We start from the raw sequence: 17,887 nt of genomic DNA on the forward strand, positions 1-17,887 counted from the left end.
GCCAGGTTTCCCAGAACATTTTCTGGCTATAGATTGTGCAGATAGATTGTGCTGCTTAGAATCTGGCTTTGTCCCAGCCTTGAAGGGCTATATGCTAATGGGGCTGTGGTTTGACACTTAGAGAAATAAAGGTGATAAATCAGTGAGTTAAATCTGTACCCAAAGCACCCGCCCAGACCACACTAGCAATCTAATGAATGCCAGATGGATGGATAAATGGATAGATGGATGGAAGGACAGATGGATGGACAGATGGATGGAGGACTGGGTTTTGAACTGATTTTCAGACCTTCTGCAAAACACTGATGGCCCACTGGTACGTCATAGAACAATTATTCTCAGAAAATGCTAGTGATGTTGCTTACTTATATGGTACCTCTATGAGAAGGTAGAAAAAAGTGCCTACTTTGAGCAGATGCCACCTGTACCAGGTGTCCAGATTGATAAGTAGTTGGACTTTAGCCCTACCTACCTGCTCAGCCTTATGGAATGGCTAGACCATTGCTTTACAATAAGGATCCTGGGCCAGATACCCTTACTTGGGAGAAAATAAGACCAATAAGCCTTTAACTTTGCCTAGCACTGGTGATATATTGGCCTAACTTTCCCTTTGATGGTTTTAACTTATACTGCTTGTTGCATATCTTTTTCCCCCCATTCAGAAAATGCTTTCAATTCCTGAACTATTTTTCATTAATTTCCACCCTAATTTCCCACAAAGTTTTCTCATTGTTTGAGGTAATGAGAAACATATTTAAATAGTCAATGACTCCAAGTATATTTGAAAGGTTGAGCTGGCTCCCATCTGTAAAAGTTCTAGGCTCCCTGGAGAAAAGCAACGTGAATGCAAAGAATTTGAATATTGAGAAACAATAAATTCTGAGACACCACACACGGGAAAAATAAGAAAAGAAATTACAATTAGGTAGTATTTCTTCCATTCCTATTTGCAAGTGAGGTTACTGATTAAATGAGCCATTAGGAAATGTAGTTATAAGAACAGCAGCAGTGAATGGACTTCTGTGGGACTGCCATTGGTGTATGGGCTTTACATGAATTATCATGTTTATTTCTCAAGACCCTTGGATGGAACACAGGAGGATTTGTATGGACATGTGATTTTTCTCCTGGTTTTACCTGGAGGAAAACTTAGACACAGGCAGAGTAAAACCCAAAAGATGGCCCAGAGCTCTCAGAAGTACTACACACTGCTTCTAAGTGTCTGAGTTAGAACTGGAACCAAGTGAGCTGACTCCTCAGCCTATGTTATAAATCATGGGTCAGCCAACTGCAGGCTGAATGGGACAAATTCAGCCAACTTCCTGTTTTTATAAATAAAGCTTTATTGGAACACAGCAACCTTCTTTGGTTACAAGTCCTGCAGGGTTGCTTTTGCACTTCAGTGGCAGAATGTGTGTGAGACTGTATATTCTCCAAAGCTGGAAATATTGACTATTTGGCCTTTCACAGAACACTTTTGAAGACCCTTTGGTAACCAAGAAAGACCTGGCTGGAAAGCAGCCCTCTTACTTTCTGCCTCTCACTCTGTCTGAACCTGTCTAAGGATTGTCATAGCTCAGTCAAGGCAGGTTCTCCCAGAATACCTTTAAAGAGAAAGCATCTCCTATGTCTATGTTCACAGAATGTCACCCAGACCTAAAAGAGCCATATAGGATCTGTCTGAAAGACACCAAGGGTGACTCCTCCCTTGCTGTAAAACAAGACTCTTTGAACGGAAAACTATTTTAGGCCTGTCTTGTCTACAGAAGCCTTCCTATACCTGTTGAGAATGAAGTGCTGGTGAAGGGACATTTCAGATAAAAAAGGTTTGTTTAATTTATGAAATTAAATAGCAGCAAAGGGTTGAGTCCACTAGAAAAGTTTATAGAAGATAATAGAAGAATGCATTCATGTTCGCCGACTTGTTTGGAAAAGGGATGTCGAAGTACAAAGCATATCTGAGAAATGACTTTCTGTCTGGCTGATGAGCAGTGCATGGAGGGAGAGTCACGGCAGGTTTTCGGGGAGCTCACAGGAAGACACGTGGGCCCTGTCTGCACCCCCATGCCTTTCTAAGAAGGCCTCTAAATTCAGATCCCTGGCTGGCTGAAGCCTCCGGACCCTTCCCCTGGTCTGGGTGGCACCTGTGTTACCTCTTACAGACCTGTCTGGTGTATTCTTAGAAAGAGATGCAATTTCTGAGAAACATTTTCTTCTATCCTTCGACAAAGCTGCCTGCAGCAGCTGTTTCGCTGAGCTGTAACTGGTGGGGAGGGACTATGTCTGACCTTGGTGACAGGAGAGGTTGTGCACACAAGCACATTTCACAAGGAGTGCCTGCCTTGGTGTCCCTTGGGCAAGAATGGCAGCCAAGACCTTCCCCGGCTCACACATCCACCCTCATCCTTCCTCCTCAGCAACACCTCGCCTTCATCTGGCAGCTGGAGATGGGAGCAGGAGAAAGAGGAGGATTGTCACATCACAGCTGCCTATATTGGGACCCTGGCAGGGGTTGGGAGCACTTCTCTCTCTGCCTTTCACGGGAGTATTACATAAAAAGATCACCGTTTAACCCTCTCTGTGATTTCAAGGACACCATGCTGTATAGGAAAAGGGAGCTGAAGGCGAAAGACAGCCCAAGTCCAGGCCAGGGATAGAGGCAATGAGGGTGAAGCTGAGGATGGAGAAGAGACACACAAAAGAATATGTTGGCACCAAGTAAACAACTTAACACAAGGCCTAGAGTCAGATGCCAGCCACCCTGGTATTATCCCCACAGGGGTCTCTTAAGACTTAGCTGGGTGCTAGTTGCTCACCCCTGTCATTCTAGCTACTCAGGAGGCTGAGATCTGAGGATTGATGTTCAAAGCCAGATCAGGTATAAAAGTCCATGAGACTCTGATCTCTAAGTAACCAACAAAAAGCTGGAAGTGGAGCTGTGGCTCAAGTAGTAGAGTACCAACCTTGCGCGAAAAGGCAATTCTCAATACTAGCAGAGAAGAAAAACAAAAGCAAAAATAAAAAGCTGGGCACTGGTGGCTCATGACTGTAATCCTAGCTACTCAGGAGGTTGAGATCTGAGGATCATGGTTCAAAGCCAGCCTGGGCAGGAAAGGCCCTGAGACTCTTCTTGCCAATAAACCACTCACAAAGCTGGAAGTGGCACTGTGGCTCAAGTGGTAGAGTATTAGCCTTGAGCTGAAGAGCTGAGGGACAGCACCCAGGCCCAGAGTTCAAGCCCCATGACTGACAAAAAAAAAACAAACACCAAAAAAAAGAGACGTATCCTCCATGCTATGAGAAGCCTTTGATGTGCATTTTCTCCTGGTTGTACCTGAATAAAAATTACAAAGGACAGCAGAAAGGCATCTAGTAGGGCTGGGAATGTGGCTTAGTGGGTGGAGTGCTTGCCTACCATGCATGAAACCCTGGGTTTGATTGCTTAGTACCACATAAACAGAAAAGGCTGGAAGTGGCACTGTGGCTCAAGTGGTAGAGTGCTAAGCCTTGAGCAAAAGAAGCTCAAGGTCAGTGCCCAGGCTCTGAATTCAAGTCCCAAAACTGACAAAAAAAACCACAAACAAACAAAAAGCAAACAAACAAAGGCATCCAGCACCCTGAGAAGTGGTCTGAGACATAAACCTATGTGTACTCATATCCAGCAATAGAGTTTTCTTTATCATTCATTAGTGTAAGGCAGCAGTTCACAGTCCTCTGCTCTGTGGACAACCTTTCCTGTGCATTAGGTCTGGGTTTCCATGAGTCTCTGACAAGTAGAGTACCAGGCCAGGGGCCTTTGTTCCAGTTATACTCAAAGCCTGCAGCCTCCAACAAGAAGAAATCTTGTCATTATCCTGAGCTGCTAAAGCTAACTAGCTGGTCAACAGCTACCAAGCTCTGATTACCGGCTTTATATACTCTTTTTTTTTTTTAAATGTCAGTCATAGGGCTTGAACTCAGGGCCTGGGGCCCTGTCCCTGAATTCTTTTGCTCAAGGCTAGTGTTCTACCACTTAAGCCACAGCACCACTTCTGGTTTTTGAGTGGGTTAATTGGAGATAAGAGTCTCACCGGGACTTTTCTACCCAGGCTAGCTTTGAACTGAGGTCCTCAAATCTCAGCCTTCTGAGTAGCAAGGATTACAGGTGTGAGCCAACGCCCAGCTTTATATACTCTTACTGACTTCTTTATTAGTCTTTTTGTTCTTCTATTGAAAAAAGAATATATCAGGAATGAGGAAATAATCCATCATCTTAACTTCAGTACTTTTCTGTTGCCCACCCAAGTTTCTCATGTGTTAAAAGCTCAAGTCCTAGAAAAAGGTACATGACGACACCATGTTATAGCCAATGCTTGCTTAAAGAAAAGAAAAAGAGAAAAGATGCACACCTAGACTATATTGTTTAAAATGTGACTCAGCAACAACATAAAGATCTTCTTAAGAATCTCATGACAACACACTTCATTCATTCTCTCCTCTTTTTTTCTATATAGTTCTTTTTCTCCACAGCTTCTCTTCAGAACTAACTCACATCCTGGCACACAATTGCAACATGCACACAAAACAGCAAACACAAGACAATTAGGATAAAAAGACAATGTTGCATAGCAAGAAAGAAACCAGGAAGAAGTAGAAACTGAAAGATACTTCAAAATATGAAAGATCAAGAATTCCTAATTAAGCCCAGGTTGGAAGATCATTCTTACTGTATTTCCCTAAAGATTAACTGAGTACACATTGATCTTTCCTAATGAATGAGATTATTTCTGTCCCATGGCTAATTTACAATGGAAAAGAAAAATAATACCAATTCAAAAACAAACAAACAAAAACCCACACTAGCAATGTAAATACTTATTGTGAATGGTATTTTAGCATCAGTCTCCCATATCTTGCCTGACCAAACCTGATTTCTGTCTGTTTCCCTTTTTGTTAGTTGAAAAGATTGATTTTTATGGCCTGACCATGAGAAGGCTCCTGCTATCCTGACTAGGAGAGGGACAGGTAAGGTGGATCGTGATGTCCTCTTTCCTCTCAAATGAGTAAAGACAGCGAGGCATATGCTGAGGCCTCGGAGCCTCATAGCCTGACAGAAGTGACCTCTTGGCCCTGGGTTCATCTGGCTATCAACCTGCAGTTGCACATGAAGTATACCAGTGTTATTAAAATTGCTCCTTCTCACTTCCAAGTTGGCTCTTGACCCTTATATTCTTTGGTTTCTTCATTCCAAAGCTGCCTGCTCTCAACAATCCATGCAACTCACCCCCTGTTTCTGCCCAATTCCCAAGGCAATCCATTGGGAATTCTTACCTTCAAGACATTAAGCCCTGGGTTTATTTTGGCTAAATATGCACTGGGCTTAGATGAGATTTTATTTATGTATTTTATACAAGTGGACATGACTGGACCGTGCAGCCCTGTGGAAACATACGGCTTTAAGGAAAGCATATGTGCCTGGTTTGTTTATTCTCTTACAGAAGCAAAGCCCTCAGCCACTGCACTTGTCAGTCACGACCAGACCCTGTGCTTGAACAGAACATTATCTGCGGAAGTTGCTGATGTGCTCAAATCAGTCTTTCTGGGAGCTTCATCTCAACACCCAGAGAGGCAGAGGAAACAACATAAGTTGGTCTACTTCCCTGGCAACAGAATTACCTTGGGTCCTGAAGGTTAGGGCTTGAACTCAACTGTAATCCAAGCTGTTCAGTTTGGACGTCAGCCTTCCTTTGAACATTTTGGATGCATGTTCACGTAGCTCACTCACACCCAAGGTGCACAAATACTCTTAGTGTGTTAAAATGTGAATAGGGCATGGTATGAAGTTGAGAGAGGTGAGGAAGGGTAAGAAAGAAGAATGTATATGTGTATATTTGTATGTATATATATCCGTATATATATACACACAAATATACATATATATACACAGACACACACACACACACATACATACACACTATTTAGGCCTGTCATTTTCCTCTTTCTGACACATTCCCCTTTCATCCATTGTCTAAAGGTGACCTGGAATCTGGGAGCACATGTAGAGGCAAGCCAAGAAACCATTTCTTTCCAGCCAAGAGCTAGGCAGGTTAATATGAGTAAAGATAGGAGTCTAGACATGGGATATAAAATGGCAGTCCTTGTCTCTGAAATGCTATGTGATATGTGGTTAGGACCAGTCGGTACAAACGGTATAGTAGCCCTCAAGTTTTTGGCACCAGGCAGTCCAGAAAATTCCCCATTATTGGGGAAGGCTCGGGGTCTCCAGCATACTTTCACACTCAGGCCAGTTGTGGGGAAGTACTTAGAATGGCTCCTAAGAGTTTAGCATTAGGAGACCATGGAAACTTAGCAGCACTAACTGGTTGCAAAGAGGACAAAAATGTAAAAGTCCCTTCCTGCATTAGAAGAGCACAAATGCGGGCAGGTGCTGGTGGCTCATGTCTGCAATCCTTGCTCCTCAGGAGGCTGAGATCAGAAGATCATGATTCTAAGATAGACCAGGCAGGAAATGATCTCCAATTAACCAGCAAGAAGCTAGAAGTGGAAGTGGGCTCAAGTGGTAGAGTGCCAGCTTTGAGAGAAACAGCTAAGGGGGTACATCCAGACTCTTGAAAAGCAAAGCACGAGTATAACCATCACCCAAGATTGGAGGCCTTTTTTCCCCCTTTTGGATGAGGTATGCTTCCTAAGTTCTTCTTTCTTTGCACTACTATTTACTTGCTTAGGGGAAAAATTGTCCTTTTCTGGTTCTCCATCCTGAATTTAAAGTGTTCTAACTTCAGTCACCAAATGTGCCTTCATCCTTCTACCAGGTGCCAGTTTCTGAATTCGGCAACTTCCTCCTTACAATTATCCTTCCTGTTTCTTTCCTTAACATTCATTCCTCACAAGGCTGCCTATCACTACATCTCTCTGAGAGTTAATTGAGACCACTGCCTGAGACCCTGGAAAGAAACCATCTTCAGGCTAAAATAAATCATTGCCACCTCATTTCACTTTTAATTTACTGTGGATTTTTTTTTTTTTTTTGGTTGAGTCTTCTCACAGCCTCTCCTGTCTCGCTGCTCCTGCATTTTCAGCCCCATTGCTCCCCATTGGACAATGCAAGGCTGAAAGGTTTATCTGTAACCTATTTGTCTCTATTATAGGTTCCTAAACTTTAATTAAACAACAGACAGTGAGGATCTCCACATCAGGGGTGTTGTTGGCGCCACCTAGTGGTGGAAAGGTATGGCATCTAGAAGCTTTGTCACCATTGGGTATTCTCTGCCCACCTGATTCCCATCCTTTGGGAGAAGGAAAAGCATGCAAAATTCAATTTTGTTTTTACCTTTATAATCCTCACCTGCAAAAGCTGAGATGGGTTCTGGAAAAAAAAATAGAAAAACAGAATTAGATAAAGGGAAGAAATTACTTCCATTAGATTACTTGATAACACACAATGGAAAGTGTTCTGTATCTCTGTGTGATCTAGATTGTATGTAAATATATTTTCATTTCAGGCCTGGGTTGGTGGAAAGGATTCTAACTATTGCTTTGGAATAAAAAGACCTTCATAGAGTAATGGATCCCCAAAGCACTGTAATCAGTCACTTACCACTGATTACTTTCTCAGAGCCAGGATTACTATTAGATGCCCAGATTCTGAGAGTTGCCTGAGAGACTGGGGCTGTCCCAATTGCTTCTGACATCATTAGGCACACACACACACACACACACACACACACACACACACACACCAGGGACCAAGAGCCAAGATAAGCACTCAGTGACTGATGGTAGCTACGGGGTTGACTGGAAGCAGATCCTGTTCATTCTCAGGATTTCCCTCTATTTCTAGGGAAATCTATGGCTCTGATGGAAGGGGGCCAAAGTATCCCTGGGGAGCTGTCGTTGTAGAATAAAGCCCTGGGTGAAATGGGTGCATCTCAGGACAGTTATGGTGTCCTTCTGATATTGGTCATGGAGGTACATAGAATGTTTCAACCTACAACTTCAGGATCTTGGCCATTTGAGCTTTAAAGCAAAATGTAACATCTTATTTTATGCCATAATTTGCCTTGCCATTCATTCATGTAAAATGATTGCCTGGGTAATTGGTTTATCATATAGAGCGTGTGTACTATTTTCACTTAGTACCCAGGCTTCTGTTAAGTCCATCAAACCCAGCATATAATTCTTACTGGCAGGTGCTCTTGTCTTCTGCCATTGTCTTTGTGAGCGCACGCGCGCGCGCGCGCACACACACACACACACACACACACACACACACACACACACACACACACACACACCCCTAGAGTTTGATGATGGGGTCTTGGCATTCTGAATCTTCATAGACTTAATGTATGTCTATTTCTGATTGGGAACATATAAGCCTTCACCTCCTCTCTCAACCCTCTCTTCCTGATCTTAGCTCAAGGTCTACCCACACTGGGGATACTGTGTTTGAAGACAGCCTGTGGCTTTCTCTTTTGTGCCCCAGTCCTAGTGTCTTATTTGAAAGAGCCACAAAGAAGCAGGTAGTCACTCACCCATGCAGTGCTCCAGCGGGACATCAGTGCTTATCCGAATGTCATCAATGGCAATCTCACCCGAACGTCCTTTTCCTATCACTCCCTCAAACACAATCTAGAAGCCGGAAGAATAAGAGTCATGGTTAACTGAGCTTCCTGGTCCAAACAGCACAAACATTTTCAATTTTCTGGTGTGTGTGTGTGTGTGTGTGTGTGTGTGTGTGATTGTACCTGCCACACATCTGTGGACCACATGGCTACAGCTCTTGAGATCTTAATTTAAAAAGAGTTAGTTCAAATCAAATGCATATTTGAGGGAATAAGAAAATATAACAAGGTGATGGATATTGTTGTCCAGTTACTAAGCTGTATTGATTAAAAAGACCACAATCAGGGTGTGTTTAAAGAGGGGAGGGAGATTGACATTTCCCTAGCTATTTGTGAGGTTCCATTCTCATAAATCTTTCAAATGCCCAAATCAGGTATTTTGAAAACTCAGAGGTCATGAGCAGGTGAGGGTAATATGAGAAATTCAGAACATAGGATTGGACGGTCTTGTGCAGCCCAGAGACTCCATTATTACAAGTAGGAGAGAAATGACTAGGTCTTCCACCTCAGTCTACTGAACAAACACCTAGTAAGCATTAGGCACAAGAATCGTTAAGAAAACCTAGTAAGACTGCTGCTCAGAGAAACCATCTAGTGTGTGAGACAACATCACAAAAACAGGTTCTTACAAGACATGCATCAAGGTTAATCAATGGAAACCCAGGTGGAGGAAGGGAGGATTTCAGGACACTGCATCTTCCTCACAAGAAAGCAGCTGCAGGCTGCCCACACAAGCCCCTCTGCTCTGTGGTCTTCAATCACTCCTCATGCTCTCCCTCCCCAGGTTCTCGCTGCAAATGAGCCCTTGTCCTCCGCAAGCTGAGCGAGCAGTTGGCTGTCTCACTAGCCATCTGTTGCTCCTCATCTGGGGAGGAGCAGGTTAATGCCTTGGCTGCCTCTCAGTCACCTCGTCCAGTTTGACTATTCCAACCTAAGATACAGCTCCAGCTGCACGTGACCATCTGGGCCTCAGTCTCCTGCTCCATGGGACAGAGATAATAGAACTCAATTCCTGGAGCTGTTGAGAGAGAAGCCACTTAACACTCTCAGGCTGCTGGCTAGTGTAACTGCATCTGTACCCTTTCCGGGGTTCTTATTTCCCTGGGACAGGTCTGAGAGGGTGTACCCATTTCTTCCTCCATTCTGAGGGGAATCCATAGATCCCCTGTCCCCAGTGTGTGGAGGGTTTGTTTGTATTTATTTCTCTGGCTTCTCTGTCTCTTTGTCAGCCTAACTGATAGCAATCTAAAATAAAATGGAGAGAAGAAACATTTGTTGGAGAAGATTTCAGCAATATAAAAGGCAATAGGAGGAACAAAGAACCAAGTCTGGGTGTAGAGATAGGCACATTCTGAATAACAAATAAGAGTGTCATTTAGTTGCCATGGTGACAGGAGGAACACAATGAAAACAGCAGAGCTTAACCACATCCCCTAATGATGAATGGGCATAGCCCTTTGAAATACTGCAATACAGGATCACAGTGAGTCCCCTGGATCTCCCCACCCACTCGCCTTCACCACCCCACCTGATACTCCAAGTCGTAGCTGGGCAGGATGATGCGCCCATGCTTCCACTCGCCGTCCTGGTCCTCTCGGATAACCCAGAGGAGCTTGCTCTCCTGGCTGGCTTCCCGCACCACCTGCAGCGCCACCCCATGGCCACCTGTGGCTTGGTACTGGAACTCCATGCACACGGGGCTCCGCGGCAGGTGCACAGGTGGGCTGATGAGCCTCCCATACTGGCCCTCTCGTCGGCCATCACTCTGCAGTCTCAAGAAGTTCTTCTCATCTAGGGGAGACAAACCCAAACACAAGCTTTTGGTAAATGCTTGGGAAAGACACCAGCGTGCAGTTGGGGCCCCTCCAAATTGGGAAATTGGAAAATTGGGAATGGAATTGGGGTTTATTATCTTTTTAAATTTATTCATGTCAGTGTTCTCCAGGCCATGTGTCTTTCTGAAGATAGATCCCTTCAGATCCCTGAGTCAAGTGTATGTTCTTCTGAAGCCCTTTGTGCAGTCTCTTAAATCACACTAGTTCATCCTTCTATAACTCCACATCATTTGTTTTGTAGCTCTTACATATAAAGCACCTGGGAAGGTCAGCCTTAAGACTTCGCTGGTTGTACATGGGTTTGCCCTGTCTCCTCAGCCTCTAAGAAACCAGACCCCTGTCTATTCATCATTGGCTTCTCACAATGGGCTAATACAGTCTAATGAATGAATTACCAGGGAATGGTTTACAGGGAGTGCAGTGGCTGTTGGATTGGCGAGTAAGTGTAGCCAGGTGGTGTATGCTTTGAGCTTCTCTTGTCTTGGTTGGGCAATGTCCAAATGCAAGACATTTAAAACCTTCTGTCTCTGCCAGAGCTGTTGGATGATGCCTGGGCTCCGGTGACTGCGACTCAGGCAGAACAGGAGATTGTGGCCAAACAGGGTGATTCAGGGATCTAATATTCCATTCCCTTCCTTATGCCTGCACTTGGACTTTCTTAAGCAATCAGGCACACACCCCTCCAGTGATAAAGATCCAGTCATGATTGTTAACAAAGGCTATGTTTAGCAGAAAATCTACAAGTTCTCTGAAACTAAGGGTTCATCAGTCCAAATGCCTCAAGAAGAGGCCTTTTAGCAAAGTGCTTTCAAATCTTTTAGGAACTTGGGTGGAAGATTGAGTTCTGGATATAGTTGGCAGGCTCTATGCCTTGCAGACACAGAGGTGGATAGAACATCTCCAACTGCAGCTAGTTGAGCAGCACTTGAGATATGTGTGCAGACAGCAAGGTGCATCTGAGGAGGAATGTCATGGCTTGCTGTGGGCCTTCAAACATAGGGGTATGTTGTGCAAGAAGGCATGGTTCCACTACATACCCAGCATGGAATGTGAGCTTGATCGTGTTAATATGATGCCATGATGGTTTGAGCTATCTATGCACAGAACTTTCTCAACAGTGTCTGTGCACATCCTGAGCTTTTTGGGGGAGCAGAGGCTAGGGCTCTTGATGGAGAGATAGAATCAACACCCATTTTCTGGGATTACTGGTTTTCTGTGGTTAATCCTGTCAATGTCATCTTTCTAAGCTTGTGATAAATCGCCCATTTGTGGCCCAGCAAAACAACTCCTCCTTCCTCAATCCCTCAGCCTCTTTGCCCACCTCTCTAGCTCACCTCAGCCCCTTTGTATACTAGGATTATTGCTCGAAACTACCTTCTCTTGGATCAAATTAGATGGGCTTAGGATACATATGGTTAATTTCAGATTGTGATTTCTGCACCACCTACGGTCACATCTGCGTACACACAACATCTGAACTCTTTAGGCCTAAGTCAACTCAGACAATGAAAAAGCAGTTGTCTGTCTCCAAAGAGAATTTGTAATGATGGGTGTTGCTGAGGGTGGAGAGACAGATACCATAATCAGGCAATGATCTTCTAAACCTATGCTTCCTCCATCAGATACTATCACTAACCACTACTAATGATAATAATTACAGCTCAGATTTGCATAATACTTTACAGGTTACAAAGCACACTGGCGTGCACTATTTCATTTCCTTCTAAGACTTACTAAGGTTGCTCAGAAAAGTTAAAGTGACATGGTCAAAGTAGTCCCTTACCTACTTTGCTTTAATGGTAAAGCCCATTAAAAAAAACAAAACCAAAAACCATTTTTTTCAGTTTTATTTCAGCTGCCTATAGGTGCCTCACTCCAAAACCTTGCAATCAATCACACTCTGTTTGAGGCAAACTAGATTCCCCATTGGACCTGTTGCTGCCTTTTCTCCTGTTACCCGTAATTCCTCACTCCCTCGTTCATATCTCCACCTCTTCCATCTTTACTGCCAGTTCTTCTCCTAGCCATTCTGGCATATACAACATCAATCCCATCTTCTCTCATCAACTCTAGCATCAACTGTACCCTTTTAATTTTTTTTTTTTTTGGGTCCGGTCATGGGGCCTGAACTCTGGGCCTGGGCGCTGTCCCTCAGCTCTTCAGCTCAAGGCTAGCGCTCTACCACTTGAGCCACAGCGCCATTTCCGGCTTTTTTCTGTTTGCTTATGTGGTGCTGAGGAATCGAACCCAGGGCCTCATGCATGCAATGCAAGCACTCTACCATTGAGCCACCTTCCCAGCCCTACCCTTTTAATTTTTACCTTTTTTTTAAACAAAGGACTTGGGGGTACCATGTTCTGTGGCTTACAGCATGGTCTGGCCCTGCAATGTATTTCATGTATATTTTCTTTGTTACTTCAAAGTGCAAGGTACTGGTCTTATGTCTATAAGGCTTAACATTGCTTTGTCCTCCTTTTCCCAGACAATGCCATGTACATGGCACTACTCAATGTGATTTTCTTCCCATGAATGAATGAATGAATGAATGAATGAATGAATGAATGATGGATAAAGAGTGGGATGAGACTCTACATTAGAAATGAAGACAGAGGGAGAATCAGCTAGCCTTTGCAAACTTCTCAACATTCAAATAATCCCTATCCAATCCCCTCCATTCTCTGAAGCCAACTGCCCCTTTCAAAGGTGACATCAGCTGATGGTAACAAGGTGACCTATGAAGTACCCAGCTGACCAGCATACCAGACAGAAACTACCAAATGTTCCTATACTCTGGGTAAGTTCTAAGCCCTTGCCGTTTCCATCTCATCTATAAAAGAAACCAGATTTCAGAGACTTATTATTCAGCCTTCTTCCTTCACAGTTTCACAAATAAGACCCACTTGCTGCTTGAAAATTGCTTGGCAGAAATACTGTCACTTGTGTAAATTTGCATTCATAAACGGCAGGGGAATCACAGTATAATAGTTAGAAGTGGCTAAGTAACATATGCTGGAGGGGGGAGCAGGTTAACTGGATTTTATCTGGGGGAACTCTATTCACCCGTTCTGTCACTAACATATCAGGCACACAACTAGGCCAAGGGTTCTGGGGTAGGGTGGAGGGTGTTTAGTGGCCCTCTCCCTCTCCTTTCATTTCTTCTCTTCTCCCCGCACCGCACCACCACAGTAGGACAATAATCACTATGCATGATTTAAAGGGTTGTGGCAAGACCAGGGAGTTAATGCTAGTGGCGTGCTCAGCGCCAGCAGCTGAAGGATCATAATTCAGTGCTGACATCTGAGCTAATCCACTAGTTTGCAGAATCTCCAGACAAGCAGGCCTCTGGATTTCACTTAGTTAAATCATTTGTGCCCCACTTGTCTGTTAAGTGCTATGAGCTCCAGGGAAGAAAGATGATATGTAAATTTAAGGAATTAGCAGTCGACATCCGTCACAGGGACACTGAGCTGCAAAATGTCCCTGCCTGTCACTGAAAGAGGTCTGATTAGAACCAGGGACATCATGAAAGAATGACTTAGGCCAGAAAAAGTGCAAGGAAAGGGGGGCGGACCAGGAGGAAGAGAACGAACAGACTGCTCATCTACATGACCAGTGTGGAGCTGGAGGCTCCATTTACCCTATCTTTTGTAATCTTCCCATGCAATAGTTTTATTTTATTTTTTTTTAGGAAAAAAGGAAACTAGAGCTCAGAGAACTGAGGTCACCTGTTCAACACCACTGCTGGAGAGGGCTGGAAATAGGACTTGAACTTTGATGGGACTCTGGAAACTTACCTGGTATGGAATCTTAGCCTAGCCCTTACTAACTTTGTAAAGCCATTAACTTTCCATCTGTAAAATGGATATAACAACAGTATGACTGAATAGGGCATGAGGAGGAGTAGATAAAATGAACTATGTAAAGTCGTTTTGCCCAGGAATGGCGACACAGTGAAAACTCTACACACTGTTGTTGTCACTCTACACACTGCCTCCCACGCTCGCCTTTGTTTTACTGGGAGAGAAAAATATAGACAGACTAACAATAACCTTGGAACTCTCATCCAAGACTCAAAGTATGGTTTGGCCTGAGGATGGTAACACAGTGTTCTCTGGAATAAGGCAGTTCCCCACAGCTGCCCTAATGCCAGAAAACAACTTCGTGCATCCTGCACTGCTCACCATGTGTTTTGTGTCAATGTACAAAAGATGACATGGTCCTCCATCAAGAGTGGGGCTTCAAGCTGGGCACCACTGTCTCATATCTGTAATCTTAGCTACTCAAGAGGGTGAGATGTGAAGATCAAGGTTCAAAGCCAGCCCAGACAGAAAAGTCCATAAGACTCTTAAATTAATTGGCAGAAAGCCAGAAGAGGAAGTATGGCTCAAACGGCCGAGTGCAGTCTTGAGGAAAAAGCCAAGTAAAAGCCAAAGCACTGAGTTGAAGCTGAGTACTGGCAGGAGAGAAAGAAAAGAGAGAGAGAGAGAGAGAGAGAGAAAGAGAGAGAGAAAGAAAGAGAAAGTGAGAAAGAAAGTAAAAAGGAGACAGAAAGTAAAAGAAAAAAGAAAAAAAGAAAGAAAGAAAGAGAGAAAGGAAGAGAGAAAAAGACAGAGAGACAGAGAGAAAGAAAGAGAAAGAACGAAAGAGAGAGAGAAAGAGAGACAGGAGGAGAGAAAAAGACAGAGAAAGAAAGAAAAAAGAAAGAGAAAGAGAGAGAAAGAAAGAGAGAAAGTAAAAGGAAGGAAGAAAAAAGATTGAGAGAAAGAAAGGAAGAGAGAAAAAGAAAGACGAAGGAAGGAAAGAAGGAAGGAAGGAAGGAAGGAAGGAAGGAAGGAAGGAAGGAAGGAAGGAAGGAAGGAAGGAAGGAAAGAAGGAAGGAAAAGGCGGTCATCTGGGACAGGGAAACCCTGCTCTGCCCCCCCCCCCCCAAGAAGCATGCCAAAACGTCTCCAAGAACATTATCCAACTTTCCATCCTTCACTTTAAGTTCTCTAGAGAAGGAGCCTCCACAGGCTACATCAGCAATGAGTTGTGTAGGTCACAACCTGAACTGTCAAGAACTTCTTCAATCCAGGTTTAAGCCGTCCTGCTGTCATTTGGACACATTTCTTCCTTCTCTCCCTGATGGAATGTGGCCAGTTTCTGTCTGCTAATGTAGAAACATTTTCACTCATAAAGAATTGAGACATCTAGTCTGCGCTTTCCCAGGAAACAAAGCCTCCTCGTTCCTTTAAATGTCCCCTTTCCAAGGTTTTGGCTACAGGGCTGGATCTCCATTGACCCCTCTTTGAGTATCTATGACACTCGTACATAGATACTGAGATTAAACACATGTTGCAAGTGCAGTTTGTCCTGGAATATCCCAACTTATGGCACATCACTGCCAAATAGCAAAGAAGCTCTGAGCATACCGTGGCTGTTGATTATCTGACAGTGAAAAGGGTTAGCATGTCATGCGGGAGGCAGGGACTACTTTATTGATTTCCTTGGACTTTAGAGGAAAAGCACTTTGGATTGTCAACTGACTAAAAGCCAACCCTGCCTGCTAGGAGCCACCTTCTTGTTCTTGTAGCCGATGGCTGTGAGGTCAGCAATAGATAGTTTCCAATGAAAAGACAATGGAAGGGAAATACATCGAGCTGCTGGAATAAAATGAAGAAATAATGTTCCTGAGATATAATCCCTCCTGGACCTGACATATTTGGGAGGCATTTTGCTTCGGTCCTTGACTCAAAACATCTGTTGTTGCCAACAACGCACAGAAAACAACCACACAGGAAGGAACAACAGGGGTTCAAGAGGGCAGAGAGGAAGAGCAGAGGCCAGCGTGGCTTGGGCCGTTCAACCCGCTGCTGTCTCTACAGAGGGCCTCTTGATATTTCACCTGGCGATTTATGGTCCCATCTGGCTTCAGCGGCTTAAGGGTCCAATGAGCACGTGAGTGCTGTTGGGCCCAATTGAATTGCAACGGATTCAATTGTGTCTACACCTCACCAAACCCTGAAATAAATCACCAGCTTCATCCTTTTGGCTATCACAAAGCCAAACACGCCATCTGTCCAACAAATACATCTCCTGGCTAGCGTGTTGCCCTCCTACTAGAACAACCATCTGAAAGAATATTTAGGACAGCAGGAGATGTAGTCTCTTAGTATAGGTCATACTTAAACCATGAGTCAGCCCCTCAACTGGCCTCCAAGGTCAGTCTGCCTGTGCTAAGATCCTCAAATTAACAACCAGTGAAGGAAAACATGGGTTTGGGATGAATTCAGCAGGATGTTTTCAAGGTTTACAATAGAACATTCTGCAGACACAATAAGGTTTTCAAGCTGGTCTTTGAATGGGTCTATCTAGAGCTGGTGTTTGTTATGTCAGCTTTCATAAAAAAGTTCTGCCATGGAGACAGTCTTGTTGGCATTGGTTCTCTCTGTTGTCAATCCACACTCTGCTGGGGAACACAGCCAATCAGACTTCTAGAGAAACAGGCAACAGCTTCTTTATACTGTTGAATTTACTACAAAGCCAGAGATACTTTCCTCCTTCCCTTAAATAAGGGTCTCCACTCTATCCCTTCCTAGTTGACATTATTCCTTCAACATTGGCTTTCTTTTTTAGCCAAGCTGTTCTTGGTCTCTTGTTATCTATCATGGTCGACCTCCTGAGATGTTTCTACCCTTACATTTTCAGTGGTGGTATCCCAGCCAAACCACAGTAACATCTCTCTAAAGGTAATTCAATCTAATGTCAATCCAGCTTCTACATTGTTCCTACTTGATCTTCTGAGCGCAGTTTTGTTATTTTTTTTAATACAGTTTACTATTAGCTCATGGTCAAAAATCAAGCCAAATCATAAGTAAGTTCATTGATCAGTTATTTCCTTGGACTTTGCCAATAACATCCACCAACCATTGACATTTAATCCGCTTCTATGCATAGCCATAGAGAACCACAGCTCTGACCTTCCACTCTAATGTCCTTTATCTTTGACCCAATCTGCATCAAAACAGCCCCACTGAGGAGTTCAAAAGTCTACAACTTAAATTTGAAGGAATAGCTGACATTTGTTAAATCTGAATGCTAAGGTTCTTGACTTACTCCACCTGAATTAATTTTTAAACCCAGGGTGAAAGAACCATTCTATTAATTCTTTATATAAATGGAGTAAAGGTCCTTTCATGATAGTATTCTACCCCAAGTGGCTTTGCTTGTTTTCCTTATATCACTTCTATGATTTGATATTATTGGCATGAAGTAACACTGTGATCAAACTTGATAAGGTTAACCAAAGGGCTGATATACATATTTAGGAACACCATATACCTGAGGATTATCAAACTGACCTGGCACAGCACTATTTAACTCTAGGTATGCCTCGTTCTTAACAATAATGACATTGATGACGGCAATAATCACTATTATTATTATTAT

General features: G+C 43.6%; 1 protein-coding gene across 2 annotated transcripts in view; it reads right to left on the bottom strand.

The window, feature by feature from the left end:
* Positions 1-17,887, bottom strand: part of Nrp2 (neuropilin 2) — a 125,214-nt gene that overhangs the window by 28,113 nt on the left and 79,214 nt on the right. For both annotated transcript variants that reach the window (XM_042678995.1, XM_042678996.1), the window contains exons 13-15: positions 10,153-10,415; positions 8,535-8,631; positions 7,346-7,366 (exon numbers count right to left, since the gene is read on the bottom strand). In XM_042678995.1, coding sequence (XP_042534929.1) covers positions 7,346-7,366; positions 8,535-8,631; positions 10,153-10,415 — 381 coding nt within the window. The remainder of the gene's footprint in view (positions 1-7,345; positions 7,367-8,534; positions 8,632-10,152; positions 10,416-17,887) is intronic.

This window comes from Dipodomys spectabilis, unplaced genomic scaffold, assembly GCF_019054845.1.
Source record: "Dipodomys spectabilis isolate Male_0828 unplaced genomic scaffold, ASM1905484v1 ptg000051l, whole genome shotgun sequence".
In the NCBI taxonomy this organism is placed as follows: Eukaryota; Metazoa; Chordata; class Mammalia; order Rodentia; family Heteromyidae; genus Dipodomys; species Dipodomys spectabilis.